At 41.6% G+C, this 19,950-nt stretch overlaps 1 protein-coding gene across 3 annotated transcripts; it reads left to right on the top strand.

Moving 5' to 3' along the window:
- Nucleotides 1–4,075: 4,075 nt before the first annotated feature.
- LOC107983568 (zinc finger and SCAN domain-containing protein 31) lies at nucleotides 4,076–19,148 on the top strand. Of its 3 annotated transcripts, none has more exons than XM_062973491.1 (5): nucleotides 4,076–4,314; nucleotides 7,952–8,047; nucleotides 8,457–9,394; nucleotides 12,814–12,892; nucleotides 14,722–19,148. In XM_062973491.1, exons 3-5 carry the CDS (start codon nucleotides 8,687–8,689, stop codon nucleotides 15,462–15,464), a joined length of 1,530 nt encoding a protein of 509 aa, XP_062829561.1. In that variant the 5' UTR covers nucleotides 4,076–4,314; nucleotides 7,952–8,047; nucleotides 8,457–8,686; the 3' UTR covers nucleotides 15,465–19,148. The 3 variants fall into 3 exon arrangements, with proteins under 3 accessions (XP_062829561.1, XP_062829558.1, XP_062829560.1); XM_062973488.1 differs by having other exon boundaries at nucleotides 14,719–19,148; XM_062973490.1 differs by lacking the exon at nucleotides 7,952–8,047 and having other exon boundaries at nucleotides 14,719–19,148.
- The last annotated feature ends 802 nt before the right edge of the window (nucleotides 19,149–19,950 follow it).

The following is a 19,950-nucleotide window of genomic DNA, read 5'->3' as shown; positions in this document are numbered from 1 at the left end:
ATAAGGAGGGATTAAGGAGAAGCCTATTAAACATCAAATTAGGTTATGATTTTACAAATTAAGCACCAAAACATCATGTTATACAACAAATTTGACAGATAATTAGTTTTTGATAAGTGAGACTCTACTGTAGCTACAAAAATAATTTTTCAATGCAAATTAGGAAGGCAATAAACTCTTCTTTCCTGCCTCCTCTGCATTTACTTGCTTCCTTTCTTTTGCCTTAAGTTTCCCTTGCTTGGACTGATTAAATGCCATTGCCCTGAGGTTATCACATGTGGGTTAATTCATTCATTAATTGATCCATTCACATTTACTAAGGATGTTAACAGCAGGTTATGGGTGGGAAGGGCTGGGCTTCACATGGCTCTCCCTAGTTCAATTGCACTGCAACTCCCAGCATGCTTAACCATTGACTTTGCTGCCTAGGGATGATGAGGGCTGAAATATTTTGGAATGCCAGACAAACATAGGATACCCAACCTGTGTATTATCATGTTTGCAATATGTGGATTCAGTGTGCAATTTTTAACAACAACAGATTTTGTTTTGTTAAAAAAGCCTAACCTGACCCTTCTGTGTTTGAACTGCAGTGCCCATCATCCCCAGCTAAACCAGAGAGATGATGGGAGTCATAGTCCAGTGATGCCCATATTGAGTTTCAGCATGCTTTGCAAAAACACGTAAACAAATCACTTGTCTGGGTTGAATTGCAACTCCCATCATCCACAACTGACCCGGAGGGATGATGGGAGTTGCAGTTTGACAATACATAAAAGCTCTTATCTCTATGTAGATTTTTCCACCAGGTCAAATTGCAACCCCCATCACCCCCTAATTAACCCATAGGGATGATGGGAGTTGCAGTCCAGTAATGCATTAAGGCTCCCCGCATCTCCAGCTAGCTTAGAAGGCTAATTGGAGTTACAGCACAGTGGTGCATCAAAGTTGCAACTCCCATCATATTTCTAGCTTGTTTAGGGATAATGGGAGTTGTAATCCAATAATGCCAAAAAGCCCCTATAATCTTCAGCCAATTTAGGAGGCTCGGTAGAATTGTAACATAGTGGTGCATGAAGGCTGCAACTCCCATATTTCTAGCTTGCCTGGGGATGTTGGAAGTTGCAATCCAATAATGCACGCAGGCTTCGATAATCTCCAGCCAACCTAGAAGGCACAGAGGAATTGCAGCATAGTTGTGCATGAAGGCTGCCACTACCATCATTTTTCTATCTTGTCTGGGGATAATGGAAGTTGCAGTCCAATAAGGCACACAGGCTTCTATACTCTCCAGCCAACCTAGAAAGTTTGGTGGAATTGTAGCATAGTGGTGCATGAAAGTTGCAACTCCCATCATTTTTCTAGCTTGTCTGGGGATGATGTGAGTTGCAGTCCAATAATGCACGAAGGCTTATATTATCTGCACCCAACCTAGAAGGCTCAGTGGAATTGTAACATAATAGTGCATGAAGGTTACAACTCCCATCATATTTCTAGCTTGTCTGGGGATGATGTGAGTTGCAGTCCAATAATGCACAAAAGCCCCTATAATCTCCAGCCAACCTAGAACTCTCAGTGGAATTGCAGCATAGTGGTGCATGAAGGTTACAAGACCCATCACCTTTCTGTGTCGACTGGGGATGATGGAAGTTGCAATCCAATAATGCAAAAAAAAAACCTGTAATCTCCAGCCAACCTAGAAGGCTCAGTAGAATTGCAGCATAATGGTGCATGTAGGTTGCAATTCCCTTAATATTTCTAGCTTGTCTGGGGATGATGGGAGTTGCAATCCAATAATGCAAAAAAGCCCCTATAAAAGTCACCCAACCTAGAAGGCTCAGTGGAATTGCAACATAATGGTGCATGAAGGTTACAACTCCTATCACCTTTATGTGTTGACTGGGAATGATGGGAGCTGCAATCCAATAATGCACAAAGGTTGATATAATCTGCACCCAGCCTAGAAGGCTCAGTAGAATTGTAGCATAGTGGTGCATGAGGGTTGCAACTCCCATCATATTTCTATTTTGTCTGGGGATGATGGAAGTTGCAATCCAATAATGCACAAAGGCTCCTAGAATCTGCACCTAACCCAGAAGGCACAGTGGAAATGTATCATAGTGGTGCATGAAGGCTGCAACTCCCATCATATTTCTAGCTTGTCTGGGGATGATGAGAGTTGCAATCCAATAATGCAGAAAAGCTAGAAATATGATGGGAGTTATAATCCTCATGCACCACTATGCAGCAATTTCATTGAGCCATCTAGACTGGGTGCAGATTATAGGAGCCTTTGTGCATAATTGGAATGCAACTCCCATCATCCCCAGGCAACACAGAAATATGATGGGAGTTGCAACCTTCATGCACCACCATGCTGCAGTACCAATGAGCCATCTTGATTAGGTGCAAATTATAGGAGCCTTTGTGTATTATTGGACTGCAACTCCCATCATCCCCAGGCAACACAGAAATATGATGGGAGTTGCAACCTTCATGCACCACTGTGCTGCAGCACCAACGAGCCATCTTGATTAGGTGCAAATTATAGGAGCCTTTGTGTATTATTGGACTGCAACTCCCATCATCCCCAGGCAACACAGAAATATGATGGGAGTTGCAACCTTCATGCACCACTGTGCTGCAGCACCAACGAGCCATCTTGATTAGGTGCAAATTATAGGAGCCTTCGTGCATTATTGGATTGCAACTCCCATCATCCCCAGGCAACACAGAAATATGATGGGAGTTGCAACCTTCATGCACCACTGTGCTGCAGCACCAATGACCCATCTAGATTAGGTGCAAATTATAGGAGCCTTCGTGCATTATTGGATTGCAACTCCCATCATCCCCAGGCAACACAGAAATATGATGGGAGTTGCAACCTTCATGCACCACTGTGCTGCAGCACCAACGAGCCATCTTGATTAGGTGCAAATTATAGGAGCCTTCGTGCATTATTGGATTGCAACTCCCATCATCCCCAGGCAACACAGAAATATGATGGGAGTTGCAACCTTCATGCACCACTGTGCTGCAGCACCAACGAGCCATCTTGATTAGGTGCAAATTATAGGAGCCTTCGTGCATTATTGGATTGCAACTCCCATCATCCCCAGGCAACACAGAAATATGATGGGAGTTGCAACCTTCATGCACCACTGTGCTGCAGCACCAATGACCCATCTAGATTAGGTGCAAATTATAGGAGCCTTCGTGCATTATTGGATTGCAGCTCCCATCATCCCCAGGCAACACAGAAATATGATGGGAGTTGCAACCTTCATGCACCACTGTGCTGCAGCACCAATGACCCATCTAGATTAGGTGCAAATTATAGGAGCCTTCGTGCATTATTGGATTGCAGCTCCCATCATCCCCAGGCAACACAGAAATATGATGGGAGTTGCAACCTTCATGCACCACTGTGCTGCAGCACCAATGACCCATCTAGATTAGGTGCAAATTATAGGAGCCTTCGTGCATTATTGGATTGCAGCTCCCATCATCCCCAGACAAGCTAGAAATATGATGGGAATTGCAACTTTCATGCACCATTATGCTGCAATTCTACTGAGGCTTCTAAGTCGACTGGAGATTATAGGAGATTTTTTCATTATTGGATTACAACTCCCATCAACCCCAGGTAACACAGAAATATGATGGGAGTTGCAACCCTCATGCACCACTAAGCTGCAATTCCACTGAGCCTTCTAGGTTGGGTGTAGATGATAGGAACCTTCGTGTATTATTGGACTGCAACTCTCATCATCCCCAGGCAACACAGAAAGGTGATGGGAGTTGCAACCTTCATGCACCACTATGCCCCTATAATCTGCACCAACCTAGAAGACTCTGTGAAATTGCAGCATAGTGGTGCATGAAGGTTGCAACTCCCATCATATTCCTGGGTTGCCTGGGGATGGTGGGAGCTGCAGTACAGCATTGCTTGAATTGCAAAGGCATCCCTTTCCTGCAAAAGGACGAGGGAAATGTATCTGGGGAGAATGTGGGGCTCTCAAAGGGTTAAGCCTATAGAGATGCTGGAGCATAGAGAGGCCTTTGGGGGAGAGGAAGGGGGAAAGCAGGGGGAGACAGCCAAGGGAGCAAAGTCCCCCCCTTTCCTTCCTCCCTTCCTTTCCTCTTCCGCCTTCAGTCCCCTTCCATTCCTTTGCTCCCTTTTTGCAGAAAGTGGGCTCTTTCCTTCCTTCCTTTCCCATTTCATTTCCATAGCCCCCCCTTTTTTTTTGGGTGGTGAAGCTGCATCCAGAGGTGCAGGAGACCCATCAAGTCTGGGATTGCATTGCTCAAGTGAGTAGAAAATAACTCCCAACCTAATACTATATAATAATAATACTGCAAAAATATAATTATAATTATAATAATGCAAAAATAGCACTGAGTTTTGATGATGATGATGATGGTGGTGGTGGTTCTTAATACCATAATAATAATAATAATAATAATAATAATAATCCAAAAATAGCACTGAGTTTTGATGATGGTGATGATGATGATGACTCTTAATACCATAATAATAATAATAATAATAATAATAATGCAAAAATAGCACTGAGTTTTGATGATAATGATGGTTCTTAATACCATATAATACTAAAAATAATAATATTAATAATCTGCTGTAAATAGTACTGAGTGATGATGATGAGGATGATGGTTCTTTTAAAATACAGTAGAGTCTCACTTATCCAACACTCGCTTATCCAACGTTCTGGATTATCCAACGCATTTTTGTAGTCGATGTTTTCAATATATCGTGATATTTTGGTGCTAAATTCATAAATACAGTAATTACTACACAGCATTACTGCGTATTGAACTACTTTTTCTGTCAAATTTGTTGTGTAACATGATGTTTTGATGCTTAATTTGTAAAATCATAACCTAATTTGATATTTAATAGGCTTTTCCTTAATCCCTCCTTATTATCCAACATATTCGCTTATCCAACGTTCTGCCAGCCCATTTATGTTGGATAAGTGAGACTCTACTGTAATAATAATAATATGCAAAAATAGTACTGAGTTTTGATGATGATGATGGTTCTTAATACCATATAATAATAATAATAATAATAATAATAATAATAATAATAATAATAATAAAAAAATAAAAGGCCACCCTACTGGGATCTGCGCACATCATCCGAAAATACATCACACAGTCCTAGACACTTGGGAAGTGTTCGACTTGTGATTTTGTGATTTGAAATCCAGCATGTCTATCTTGTTTGCTGTGTCATACAATAAAATGATAATAATAATGTGCAAAAATAGTACTGAGTTTTGATGATGATGATGATGGTTCTTAATACCATATAATAATAATAATAATAATAATAATAATAATAATAATAATAATAATAATAATAATAATAAAATGCAAAAATAGTACTTAGTTTTGATGATGATAATGAGGATGTTTCTTAATACCATATAATAATAATAATAATAATAATAATAATATGCAAAAATAGTACTGAGTTTTGATGATGATGATGATGATGATGATGGTTCTTAATACCATATAATAATAATAATAATAATAATAATAATAATAATAATAATAATAACAACAACAACAAAAAGGCCACCCTACTGGGATCTGCGCGCATCATCCGAAAATACATCACACAGTCCTAGACACTTGGGAAGTGTTTGACTTGTGATTTTGTGATTTGAAATCCAGCATGTCTATCTTGTTTGCTGTGTCATACAATAAAATGATAATAATAATGTGCAAAAATAGTACTGAGTTTTGATGATGAGGATGTTTCTTAATACCATATAATAATCATAATATGCAAAAATAGTAGTGAGTTTTGATGATGATGATGATGGTTCTTAATACCATAATAATAATAATAATAATATGCAAAAATAGTACTGAGTTTTGATGATGATGATGAGGATGATGGTTCTTAATACCATATAATAATAATAATAATAATAATAATAATAATAATATGCAAAAGTAGTACTGAGTTTTGATGATGATGATGATGATGATGGTTCTTAATACCATATAATAATAATAATAATAATAATATGCAAAAGTAGTACTGAGTTTTGATGATGATGATGATGATGATGGTTCTTAATACCATATAATAATAACAACAACAACAACAACAATAATATGCAAAATAGTACTGAGTTTTGATGATGATGATGATGATGGTTCTTTTAAAATATATATTGCATGCAATTCCAATGATGGAAAGAAGGAAAACAAGGCTCCCAAGGGTTGCATCTGCACTGCAGAATAGATGCAGTTTGACACTCTTGTGTTGTGAAATCCTGTTGTTGTTTTTTTTGCAAGGTATTCCCAAACTACAAATCCTAGAATTCCATAGTATTGACACATTGCAGTTCAAGTGGTGTCAGACTGCATTCGTTCTATAGTAGGCATTTGCAAACTTGGGCCCTCCGGGTGTTTTGGACTTATACAGTATATCTCTATGGAAGTTCCAAGGTGGAAGAAAAAACTCTTGTCTGTTGGAGGGAAGTGTGAATGTTGTAATTAATCACCTTGATTGGCATTTAATGGCTGCTTCCTGCCTGGGGGAATTCTTTGTTTGGAGGTGTTAGCTGGCCCTGATTGATTTATGCCTGGAATTCCTCTGTTTACATACAGTACATAGAATCATAGAGTTACAAGAGAACACATGGGCCATCCAGTCCAACTCCCTGCCAAGAAGCAGGAAATCACATTCAAAGCACCCCTGACAGATGGTCATCCAGCCTCTGAGCCTACAGATATATAAACCCCACTTGTCTAGTTTCCAACAGACCTCACAACCTCTGAGGATGCCTGCCATAGATGTGGGCGAAACTTCAAGAGAGAATGCTTCTGGAACATTGCCATATATCCCGGAAACCTCACAGCAACCCAATAATAATATTTTTGTATGTGCGTCCAGGTTGTTTCAGACTTATGGTGACTCTGTCCCTGGATTTTTGTGTTAAGATTTGTTTAGAAGATGTAATAATAGTAATAATTATTACTATTTGAGGCATAATATATATCTTTTATAGAAATACAATTTAATATGTGTACTTTTTACAAGGTGTATGTGTTTTAATTATTCTGTAACCTGCCTCGAGCTACGATGAGAGGTGGGTAAGAAATAAAATTATTGTTATTATTTGAGAAATACTAGAGAAGGTCTGGTGTGTTTCTTGTTATCGATAGGTTGTTGGTTTTGTTACTGGGAAAATAATAGCTAAGACCTGGCAAGTGCTATAGTAATAAAGGTAACTTTTTCCCTTGACATTAAGTCTAGTTGAGTCTATCTCTGGGGGTTGGTGCTCATCTCCATTTCTAAGCCGAAGAGCCGGCGTTGTCCGTAGACACCTCCAAGGTCATGATAGCATGGAGTGCCATTACCTTCCTGCCGAAGCAGTACTTATTGATCTACTTACATTTGCATGTTTTTGAACTGCTAGATTGGTAGAAGCTGGGACTAACTACGGGAGCTCACTCTGTCCACGGATTCGAACCGCTGACCTTCCAGTCAGCAAGATCTGCAGCTTAACGATTTAACCCGCTGCGCCACCACAGCTATAGTAATAGCACTATATAAATAATAATAATAATAATAACAACAACAACAACAATAATTTCTATTTACTAGTGTTATCACTATACTATTTTAAAGAACAACAAAACAATTCCCCGCTCTCAGCTTTACAATCTCATTAGAGAATGTGGATAATTTTGAAGTATTTCAGATTTTGGAATTCTGGATAAGGAATAGTTCTGGATAATTCTGACCAACTGGTTACATAATAAGTGTGCATTTGACACAGGCATAAATGTGCAGGTAAAGTCAGGTTGACGCATCCAAAAGAGGGCAGGGCTGCCATGCTGTTAATAGCATTTTATGCCAACGACACGTACTGAAATTCTGTTTTCCATGTTTTAGGAGCATCTGGCTATCCAGATTTGGCACTCCTACTGAAAACCAGTGTGGTGTAGTGATCATTGGGGCTGGGAGAGTCAGGCTGAAACCCCTACAGAGGTAAACTAAAAACATGGCTTTGGGACCAAGTTTTTGGTCAGTAAATGGGAACAGTGCAATAATAGACTATAAATAATATAATGACGACTTGGATCGGCCCTGGAATATGACCTGGATTGTGTGATTTTAATTGATGTTTTAATGTTTATGTTTTAATTAGTTTGGATTTTGTTTATCTATCTATCTATCTATCTATCTATCTATCTATCTATCTATCTATCTATCTATATATATATGCAGCATCAAATTGTTACCTTTGTACAGCCACTCTGAGTCCCCTTCAGGGTGAGAAAGGTGGGGTACAAGTGTGGCAAATCAATAAATAATTCCTTCTTCCCTCCGTCTCTTCCTTCCCTTCTTCTTTCCTTTTCTCCCTCCCTCCCGCATGGTCATTTCTTTCTTTTCATAGTGGACAGATCTTCATGTTTGTTGGAGAAGCTCTTTGACGAACACCCACTGACCTGTGGCACCTGTAAAAAATTGTAACTTCCCAGATTTGCGCTCTGCAACATTTGCATTGATCGCAACCGGAACTTCACCTGCAACCCGGAGACTGAACAGAACTTATTCTGCTGGAGTGACAACCAGCCGGCCAAGGAGAAACTTGGATCCAGGAGTGAGATGGGATAAGGACACTCTATGGCCTCTAAGAAAGCGCTTTTCAAAGAGGGCTGTGCACCACCGAGCCTTCGTCTCCACTTCCAAGCCGTCCGGGAACCAAGGCTGAAAATGGAGGAGAAGAACCCCATGTGTGCCAAATCATCTGAAGGGGCAAAGAAGGTCCCGCGGGGTGTCCAGGCCGACAGTGCCAAGGAGATCCTGAGGCTGATGACACCGGAGCAGATTAAGCAGGAGCCGGACGAAGGCTTGGCACAGCGCTGGGAGACCCAGTGGCAGGAGTTCCTGAAGGTGGTCCAGTCCCCGCATGCCGGCTGGGGGAACCCCGAGTTGGTGGCTTTCAACAGCCCAAAGGGGCTCCACATCTCGGGCAAGACGGCTCAGTCACCAGCCTTGGCTTGGAAGGTGAAGGAGGAGGCCCTGGAAGAAGAAGCCACCGGCCCGGAGACCCAGCGCCAGCGCTTCCGCCATTTCTGCTACCAGGAGGCCGAGGGGCCCCGGGAGGTCTGTAGCCGGCTCCGAGAGCTCTGCCACCGGTGGCTCAAGCCCGAGAGACACACCAAGGAGCAAATCCTGGAGCTGTTGATCCTGGAGCAGTTCCTGGCCATCTTGCCACCAGAGATCCAGGGCTGCGTCCGGGAGCGAGGCCCAGAGACCTGTGCCCAAGCGGTGGCCCTGGCCGAGGGCTTTCTGCTCCGGCAGCAAGAGGCCGAGAGGCCACGGCAATTGGTAAGGACACTATGTAGTTTGCTTTGTTCCTCCGGCTTAGAATCATAGTGTCGGAAGAGACCCCAAAGGCCATCCATTCTGCCAATCAAAGCACTCTAGACCAGTGGTTCTCAACAGTCCTTAATGTCGTGATCCCTTAATACAGTTCCTCACGTTGTGGTGACCCCCCAACCATAAAATTATTTTTGTCGCTCCTTCTTAATTGTAATTTTGCTACTGTTATGAATCGTAATGTAAATATCTCATAAGCAGGATGTGTTTTCATTCACTGGACCAAATTTATTTATTTATTTATTTATTTATTTATTTACAGCATTTATATTCCGCCCTTCTCACCCCAAAGGGGACTCAGGGCGGATCACATTGCACACATAAAGGCAAACATTCAATGCCATAACATAGAACAGAGACAGAGACAGGCACGGGCTGGCCTTGAACTCATGACCTCTTGGTCAGAGTGATTTGTTGCAGCTGGCTTGCTTTCCAGCCTGCGCCACAGCCCGGCCTACCCCATATGCCCAAATTTGAATACTGGTGAGGTTGGGATTGATTTTTTTCATTTGGGAGTTGCTGGAATGTATAGTTCACATCTAATCAATGAGCACTCTGAATTTCACCAACGATTGAATTGAACCAAACTTGGCACACAGAACTCCCATGACCAACAGAAAATACTGGAAGATTTTGGTGGGCTTTGACCTTGACCTTGAGTTTTGGAGTTGTAGTTCACCTACATCCAATTTTCTTTGCCAATATATGTTTTCTGATGGTCTTTGGCGACCCCTCTGACACCCTCCTCGCAACCCCCCCCCCAGGGGTCCTGATCCCCAGGTTGAGAAACGCTGCTCAAGACAGATGTCTTTTCAAATGGATGGCAAACGTCTTTTAATTTGGAAACGGCTATCCCTAAGAGGATGCTAAGTATGAGATGGGATTGCACGCTGCTCCCTTGATGCCTTGGATTACAACTCCCAGTGACCAATAACTGCAGATTGTGGAGTTGTATTCCAAAATACCTGGAAAGCATCATATTGCTTATATATAACAGGCATGGGGAAACCTGGGCTTTCCAGGTGTTTTGGACTTGAACTCCCAGAATTCCTATCAACATGGAGAGCTGAAATTTGCCCAAGCCTGGTATAGAATAATTTTTGAGTCCACCTAGTCTGATTGCCTGCTTTGCTAGAATCCAGGGCTAAAGCATTCCAACTATTATATGTTCAAAACTCGGAATTTCTTCCTAATGTTGAGATGGAATCTTATTTCTTGTTCAGTTGGCCCTCCACATTTGGTGGTTTAATTTTGCAGATTTGATTAATACGTTCCTTGGGGACAAGTAATTATCCAGTCCAAAAAGTGAATTCCTATCGCTGTCCATTGGATACTATTATTTTCCTAAAACTTCCCAGTGACCAACGGCCAGAAGTTCAGGGACTGTCAGTGAACAGATCTTCATAACAGCCCTTCAGATATTTAAAGACAGCTCTCATGTATCTTCTTAGGCTTCCTTTCTCCAGGCTAAACATACCCAATCCCTCAGCTGTTCCTCAAAGGGATTTATGGTTCCTGGACTTGTTATCATTTTACTTCTTCTGGACAAGTTCTAGTCTGTCAACACAGATATTCCTTGGTTATTTTATTTATTTCGTGTCAAAAGCATTGCATAATAAATAAGTTTAAAAGTGATAAAATAAAGGAAATCACACGCAGCTAAATAGTTTTAGACCAAAAGTAGGCAACAGCGACCGCATTGTCCGTGGCTTTGAACAACTTCTCCTCCGTGCATGAGGCAGGGCATTGTGGTTAACACAAAAAATTCCTTGGTTAACACAATAAATGTGTTACTGGACATTCTCTCTTTAATCAAAAAATTGGTACCGGAGGTAGGAATAATGTGAAAGAATAGGGATTTGTTCCTATACCACAAAAGAAAGAAAGAAAGAAAGAAAGAAAGAAAGAAAGAAAGAAAGAAAGAAAGAAAGAAAGAAAGAAAGAAAGAAAACAGTTCAGTAAGTTGCAGATTTCTTTTTTCAAACTACTGTGTTGCCTCCACCTTTGTGGGGTGCAGGATCCCACAAAAGTAGGGGGAAAGGGGGAAATAAAATCACTATTTTTTTCTATGACCAACATTTGCTGGAAAATTACCTTAGAGTCACACTGGAGAACCTAGAGATGGAATAACAACAATATCCGTAAAGGTGCTGTATGAGGGTTTTGAAAGCTGAAGTCTAAACTTTTGTGGCCTGGGATTTATGGGATCTTTGCTTAAGCTGCCTTCTGACTTAGACATCTGACTACACAGATGTATTAAATCTAGGTTATGTGGCAGTGTAGATTCAGTTCAAAGCAGATAATATGGATTATCTGCCTTGATATTCTGGATTATAGGGTAGTGTAGTAGGGCCCTTAGAGATTCCTAAAGAGAACTACTGTACTTAATAACAACAACAACAACTTTATTTTTGTATCCTGCCTCTGTCTCTCCAAAGGGACTTGGGGCAGCTAACATGGGGCCAGGCCCAAAAAATTACAATAAAACAAAATAAAATGCATACAAGACTAACATAGTAAAACAATAAATTAGTAACAATAGCATGATAAAACATAATATAAAAACAGTACAAAACATAAACGAGAGTGAACTGGGCCAAAGTGCATGGAGTGAAAATAATAAAACCCATGGTATGAGGTAGATAGACAAAGTGCTGCATTTAATAAGAGACTCGGGGTGGGAAACAATAAATTTATGCTCAACTGAGGGATGAAATAAAGTGCATCAGAAAAACAGATTGACACTGAGACGGGACCTGAGAGGGATTACTCTCTTCTGGTGATGATGATGATGATGATGATGATGATGATGATGATGATGATAAATTATATTCATTACCACCTCTTCTCAAGGCTTCAGGCCAGGTGCAAAACAGTTAAAATACATAGATAAATACAAAAGACCATTAAGACATATAGACATAAGATGATGATGATGATATATTCATTGCCATCTTTCCTGTATGTTTTTTTTAACCTGGAAGGGCTGGTTCTGGCCTGGGCCAACGTGGGCCCTCCGGGTGTTTTGGACTCCAACTCCCACAATTCCTAACACCCTACTGGCTGTTAGAAATTGTGTGGGCTGCAGTCCAAAACACCTGGAGGGAGAGATGAAGTTTGCCCATGCCTGGGCTGGCTGGTGAGGCAGGCTTATTTACATTCCCTCTTGATAGAGCCTAGCATCACATTGGCCTTTGCCTTCTGCTCAACTTGTAGTATTGTACTGTATGTATGTCTGTCACTAAAGGATTTTTTTACAGCATTCAAGAAAAGAATTCTCGTGTTCAAATTAAGTAATCCAATCTTTCCTTTTGATTTGATCTCACGCATTTTTGTATGACACTGACACTTTTCTTTTGCCGCTCCAGATTCTGGATTCCTTCAAAGAGATGGCGGTGAATTTCCCCCGGGCGCAGCAGGCCTGCCTGGGTGCTTCTCGGAAGCAAGGTAAAGAAGAGCTTATGTTGTATTTTTATTGCCTCGGTGGATTTGTCTGCTCCTTTTGCATTCACTCCTCTTCAGGGAAGAGCAACATTACTCAGGATTCTGCAGAAGATATATCTAGATGTAATGCCGAGATAGGGAACATATAGCTTTCCAAATGTTATTGGATTGCTTCTGTTTTCTGTTCCTGATGATCCTTGTAAGAACCTTTTAACTTAAGAACCGGTGTTGGTATACATCTAATTTTACCATTTAAAAAAAGATGAAAGCAAATTTGCACACTAATGAAATGGATGTACTTGTTTATTTTTGCATAAAGAATTAAATCTTGGCTAAATATTCAATATTTCTCATTCATGCTGGTATGATTGGCTTGCAGCTTCAAGTAGCAGAATATACTCTCTTGACTCCCTTTTTTTCCCTGAATTGAGGTGTTTTTGAGATCCATAACTCTCATTTAAAAGGTTCCCGGGTTGCAGAGGGAGCCATGTGCCTGAAATGCACCCAGGCCAACCTACCTCTTGTTCACATCTGTTGATATACATGCACGCAATCCATATCCCTCCGTAGATTTAGTGGCCCTCTGAAGGAAACTATAAGGCTGATGTGGCCTTGAATGAAAATGAGTTTGGCACCTCTGAGATAGATGGTTTTTTAAATAGTTTCAACTATTTTAGCAATTTGTGTATAGCTTTTAACCTGTATCACTTGAAAATCTGTTATTAGCTGCTTTTAGTCCCCTTAAGGCTGGTTATAATGTATGATGATAACGATGTTAGTAGTAGTAGTAGTAGTAGTAGTAGTAGTAGTAATTGGTAGGATCCAAAATATGCAAAATCAAGATACTTATAGTTGAGCATTTAGCTCATAACAAGCAGAATGTGCAGTGCCATGTGGCTGTAAAGCAGTGATTCTCAACCTGGGGTCCCCAGATGTTTTTGGCCTACAACTCCCAGAAATTCCAGCCAGTTTACCAGCTGTTAGGATTTCTAGGAATTGAAGGCAAAAAACATCTGGAGACCCCAGGTTGAGAATCACTGCTGTAAAGAATTTAGAGCTTAGGAGGCAAAGATCCAGAGTTCAGTCTTTCAAATTACAAAAGGTTTGTATTTACAAAAATAATAACTACATTTATTGATACTAAATAACTGGGTCCTAGCTTCAGTGTAACTCCATCTCTCTAAGGGTTCAGAGGAGAGGGAAAATCTCAAAGCACACATCTTTCTGACACACAAGCAGAGAGAAGTCTCAATAAACACAGCACACACTAAGAAAGTCAGAAGGAAAAGGCATGCATCTGCAAAGTTTGCATTTTACATAACCAGTCAGAATGAAAGCAGGAACATAGAGGAAAGAAGAAATAGATACAGTAGAGTCTCGCTTATCCAACATTCTGTATTATCCAATGCATTTTTGTAGTCAATGTTTTCAATACATCATGATATTTTGGTGCTAAATTTGTAAATACAGTAATTCCTACATAGCATTACTGCGTATTGAACTACTTTTCTGTCAAATTTGTTGTTAAACATGATGTTTTGGTGCTTAATTTGTAAAATCATAACCTAATTTGATGTGTAATAGGCTTTTCCTTAATCCCTCCATATTATCCAACATATTCGCTTATCCAACATTCTGCCGGTCCATTTATGTTGGATAAGTAATACTCTAATGTACATTCTACCTGTCTTTCAGGAGAAAGGCGGGAAGGGCACCTTCAGTCTATTCTAAGCTAACTAATTACTCCTCATTGAGGACTGGAGACTTGGGTAGTGTGGGGTTGAATTCCAACAACAACCATAATAATAACTATAATTCTCTTGTTTCAGCAGGGAGCAGACTTCTGAATGACCCGGAGAGGCATGTTTTGGGGCATCAGGAATATCTCGAACGAGAGCCACCTGGAAGGATGTTGCTGTCCAAACCCCGGGAGAATCTCTCTCAGCACCGGGATCTAAGCAAGCCCTCTGAAAACCAGTCCCGGGTGGAGCGTCCACAGGGGATCCACCCTTCAAAGAGAGCCCCGGAGCCCGTGCCGTGCCGTGTGGACTACGCGAACCTTGGCGAGATCCTCTTCCAAGGGCGGATGCCGGAGGGACAGCGCCCAAAGCGTTGCGTGGTCCTCCGCCGGCGGATCCACTCGGAGGAGCGGCTCTACAAGTGCCAGGACTGCCGGAAGAGCTTCGACCACCGCTCCCACTTCATCCGCCACAAGAAGATCCACACGGGGGAGAAACCCTTCCAGTGCGCCGACTGCGGCAAGAGCTTCAACCGCAACTCCAACCTCACCACCCACATGCGGACCCACACGGGGGAGAAGCCCTACACTTGCGCTGACTGCGGGAAGAGCTTCCGCTGGAGCTCGGATTTCATCGTCCACGAGCGGACCCACACGGGGGAGAAGCCCTACAGCTGCGCCGACTGTGGCAAGGCCTTCCGGCGCAGCTCTAACCTGACGGCGCATGAACGTACTCATCGGGGGGAGAAGCCCTACAAGTGCTTGGATTGCGGGAAGAGCTTCACCCGGGGCCTCTACCTAGTTGCCCACAAGAAAACCCACATCATGGGGGAATGAACAGGGCAATGCTTGGCATGGGGGAACGGCAGAATTGGAGAGGGCAGGGGAGGGTAAAGAATGTCCTGGTTTGTGACCATTGCCTTCTCCAATTTGGGTCTTTTTGGGATTGGGGTAGAGCCTACATCAAATCTCTTGATATCCCAGCTGCGCCCACTATATTTCCCCAACAATCAGTAGCTCGGAAAGGTTACATCTCTCATGTCTCACTTATGGGCTTTCCAGGAGCATTGGATCAGTTGCTGCAAAGAAGATGTAGGAGACTAGACTGGAAACGTCTGATCTGATGTTTACGCCCGGTGTTTGTCTGCACTTCAGAGAGGCAAGAAGTGCACCAGAATTAGAGCAACCACGCTGGATGGACGCAGTCTCCTTTCGCTTCATACTAAAACTCTTTCCTGCTGGGTTCGGCGGCAGGTGGTTCTGGCTCTCCCAGTCGGTCTCGGTGTGATTTGTCGTAGATCGGCAAAGATTTCTGCCTTTCCGGTTCACATAAATAACGGCATCCTGCCCAAAATGATGTACTGCTGGAAAGGAGCAAAATCCAGGGATTTTCAGGGATAGGATTATTTGGTTTTTAAAACGGAAAGCTTGCAAATTCAATTTTGTTTTGCTGTGCTATGCGGTCAAGTCATTCTCGGCTTATGGTGATCCTGTCATGGGGTTTTCATGGCGAGATTGGTTCAGAGAGGTTTGCCTTAACCTCCCTCTGAGGGTGAAAGTGTGAGACTTGCCCGTAGTCGCCCACTGGGTTTCCACAGCTGAGTCGAACTCTGGTCTCCACAGTTGTAGTCAAACCATCCTCATTTTTTAAAAAAATCTACTTTTGTGTTTCTGATTTAATAGCCATCCAAGGCTTCCTTATCAAGGGATTTTATGGGGCGGAGAGCATGCGACCACTCAAAGGTTACCCGGTGGGTTTTCATGGCTGAAGGGGAATTTGCATCCTACTTTCCAGTGTCTAAGACTGGATCTACATTGCCATTAAGTCCAGTTTCTGTATCCAGATTATCTGCTTTGAACTGGATTTTTTTTTATGTCAAGAGCGACTTGAGAAACTGCAAGTCACTTCTGGTGTGAGACAATTGGCCGTCTGCAAAGACGTTGCCCAGGGGACACCTGGATGTTTTACCATCCTGTGGGAGGCTTCTGTTATGTCCCCACATGGGAAGCTGGAGTTGACAGATGGGAGCTCACCCCGCTCCCCGGATTCGAATCGCCAGCAGTCCTACCGGCGCAAGGGTTTAACCCATTGCATCAGCAGGAGCTCCTTTGAACTGGATTATATGAGTCTACACTGCCATATAATCCAGTCCAAAGAAGATTATAATCTGGATTCAGAAACTGGATTAGATGGTAGTGTAGATGGGGCCTAGGTCCACTGCTCAAACCACTACACCATTCGGACGTCTTTCATTATAAATGTATATCTTTTCCCACCTAGGTCCAATTGGGTAACTTCTGATTTGGCGGTTTGGTTATAAAAAGGACTTTCTTGAAACGGAGATAGGCTTTGGATCTGATATAACAGTATTTTGGTGTTTTCCCTGCCCCAAGAAACTTGGAACGCTTAAAATTTAAATTATAGAGGGAAAAGGGCCAGGCCAAAAGAGAACTAAAGGGAAATGGAAACGCCTTCATTTCCACCTATTATTGTGTTTTCCTTGCTGTGAAATACGGTGCCTCTATTATAGAATTGATGTAGTTTGACCCCACTTGAGCAGCCATGGCTCAGTGCTAAGGAATCTTGGGAGCTGTATTTCTACAAGGCTTTTAGCCTTCTTTGCTCAAGAGTGCAAGTGCTTCACCAAACTACAAATCCCAGAATCCAAAACATTAAGGTGGTGTCAGACAGCATTAATTCTACAGTTTAAGGCGCCTTCTACACTGCCATATCATATCCAGATTATCTGTTTTGAACTGTATTATATGACATTGTAGACTCCTATAATCCAGTTCAAAGCAGATAATGTGAATTACAGTAGAATCTCACTTATCCAAAATAAACGGGCCGGCAGAACATTGGATAAGCAAATATCTTGGATAATAAGGAGGGATTAAGGAAAAGCCTATTAAACATCAAATTAAGCACCAAAACATCATGTTATACGACAGATTTGACAGAAAAAGTACAGTAGAGTCTCACTTATCCAACATAAATGGGCCGGCAGAATGTTGGATAAGCGAATATGTTGGATAATAAGGAGAGATTAAGAAAAAGCATATTAAACATCAAAATAGGTTATGATTTTACAAATTAAGCACCAAAACATCATGTTATACAACAAATTTGTCAGAAAAAGTAGTTCATTACACATTAATGCTATGTAGTAATTACTGTATTTACAAATTTAGCACCAAAATATCACAATGCATTGAAAACATTGACTACAAAAATGCGTTGGATAATCCAGAACGTTGGATAAGTGAGTGCTGGATAAGTGAGACTCTACTGTAGTTCAATACGAAGTAATGTTATGTTGTAATTACTGTATTTACGAATTTAGCACCAAAAGATCACGATATATTGAAAACATTGACTACAAAAATGCATTGGATAATCCAGAACCTTGGACAAGGGAGTCTTGGATAAGTGAGACTCTACTGTACCTGATTTGATAATCTGGATTACATGGCAGTGTAGAAGCAGCCTAAGACATAAAGATGGACAAGGGAATAGGTACAGGACTTAGGGCTTACACTGTAGAATTAATGCAATTCAGCACCAGCACTCTCTGGCAGAGGAAGCTAACAGCTCCCAACAAAGGATTCCCTCAGGCAAGAAGCAGCCAGGCTTTGAATCTGCAGGGCCATTAAATGCTAATTAACCTGGCCAACTGCAACATTCACACTTGCCCCAAACAGACAAGAGTTCTTTCTCCCATCCTGGATTTTCCACAAATTTCTAAACCCCAATTGCCTAGATTTCAACAGACCTCACAACCTCTGAGGATGCCTGCCATAGATGCGGGTGAAACGTCAGGAGAGATTGCTTCTAGAACATGGCCATACGGCCTGGAAAATTCACAGCAACCCAAAGCTAAAGACCTTGTAAAACCACAACTCTTAGATTCCATAGCATTGAGCCATAGCACTTAAAGTGGAGTTAAACTGCATTAATTCTACAGTATAGATACATCATTGGAAAAGTCATTTTTTAAAAAGTTTAGCCATCTATGGCATAAAATTCTTCCTATTTCTGACATTCAGAATGCTCCCTTGGAATGGATTCAGGTTATTATATTGACCCTGTAAAAAGTAACTTTTCCAAGTCCCGAGAACCAAGGCTTTGGCCAGCTTCTACAAACTCGCTTTCTTTTAACTGTAAGCTGAGAAAATATCTGAAATTTTGACTTGTTTTGTATAACAGTTGGGCTTATTTCCTTTCCGCTGCATTCCGAATAGCGCTATCTGTATGTAAAACCTATGTAGATGATATTTATATATTGCATTTCGAAGCACTTGCTCCCTCTTTCTTTCGCCTTGACCCCCCTTCCTTGCTCCTCACCTGTTTTCTCCCAGCAGTAAAAACTCACTTAGTTGGTCTTGTACTAAATGATCTTACTTTATGACAACCAATATATATGTATGCACATATATATATAATTGGAAAATTGAGGACTCAATGTATCTTCTGCCCTTTCTCTCTTTTTTAAAAAAAAGAAATTATAATTTGACGTGAAATTGTCTCATTTTCCTCTGTTCGTGTTTGTTTTCTGCTGCTCCCATCCAACATAGCTTGTAACCCCACACCATGATTTGCCTTTTGACTACAGTGGTTCTTAACCTGGAGTCTCCAGATGTTTTTGGCCTTCAACTCCCAGCTGGTAAACTGGCTGAGATTTCTGGGAGTTGTAGGCCAAAACACCTGGGGACTCACAAGTTGAGAACCACTGGACCAAGAATACCTCGGTCTTAATGCCATATGTTATGAAATCATGGAGCTGTCATTTCCCAAGTCCTTAATAATAATATGAACAACAACAACAATGGTAAGTCTTACTTGCCTGTCCTTGTGGCTCGAGGTGGATTATAGCATAATTAAGACATAAACATTGTATAAATTCTATAAATACACAAAAAGACCAAATCCTTTTTATCCAGGAAGGCTTTTAAAGAAGGCTTTTAAGATCATGACAGGGGCTGCTGAGTTGTGGGTTTCTATGTTTTCATGTACAGTATTTAATCTGAATTGTTTTTTAAATACTAACGGTATTCAATACAGGAACCCCGGTGGCGAAGTGCGTTAAAGCACTGAGCTGGAGACCGAAAGGTCCCAGGTTCAAACCCCAGGAGCGGCCGCTGTTAGCTCCAGCTCCTGCCAGCCTAGCAGTTCGAAAACATGCCAATGTGAGTAGATCAATTGGTACCACTCAGGCGGGAAGGTAACGGTGCTCCATGCAGTCATGCCGGCCACATGACCTTGGAGGTGTCTACGGACAACGCCGGCTCTTCGGCTTAGAAATGGAGATGAGCACCAACCCCC

The sequence above is a fragment of the Anolis carolinensis genome, chromosome 2 (genome assembly GCF_035594765.1).
Source record: "Anolis carolinensis isolate JA03-04 chromosome 2, rAnoCar3.1.pri, whole genome shotgun sequence".
Lineage (NCBI taxonomy): Eukaryota > Metazoa > Chordata > Lepidosauria > Squamata > Dactyloidae > Anolis > Anolis carolinensis.
Note: the sequence above shows the minus strand (reverse complement) of the source record. Positions and strands in the feature narration are given on the sequence as shown.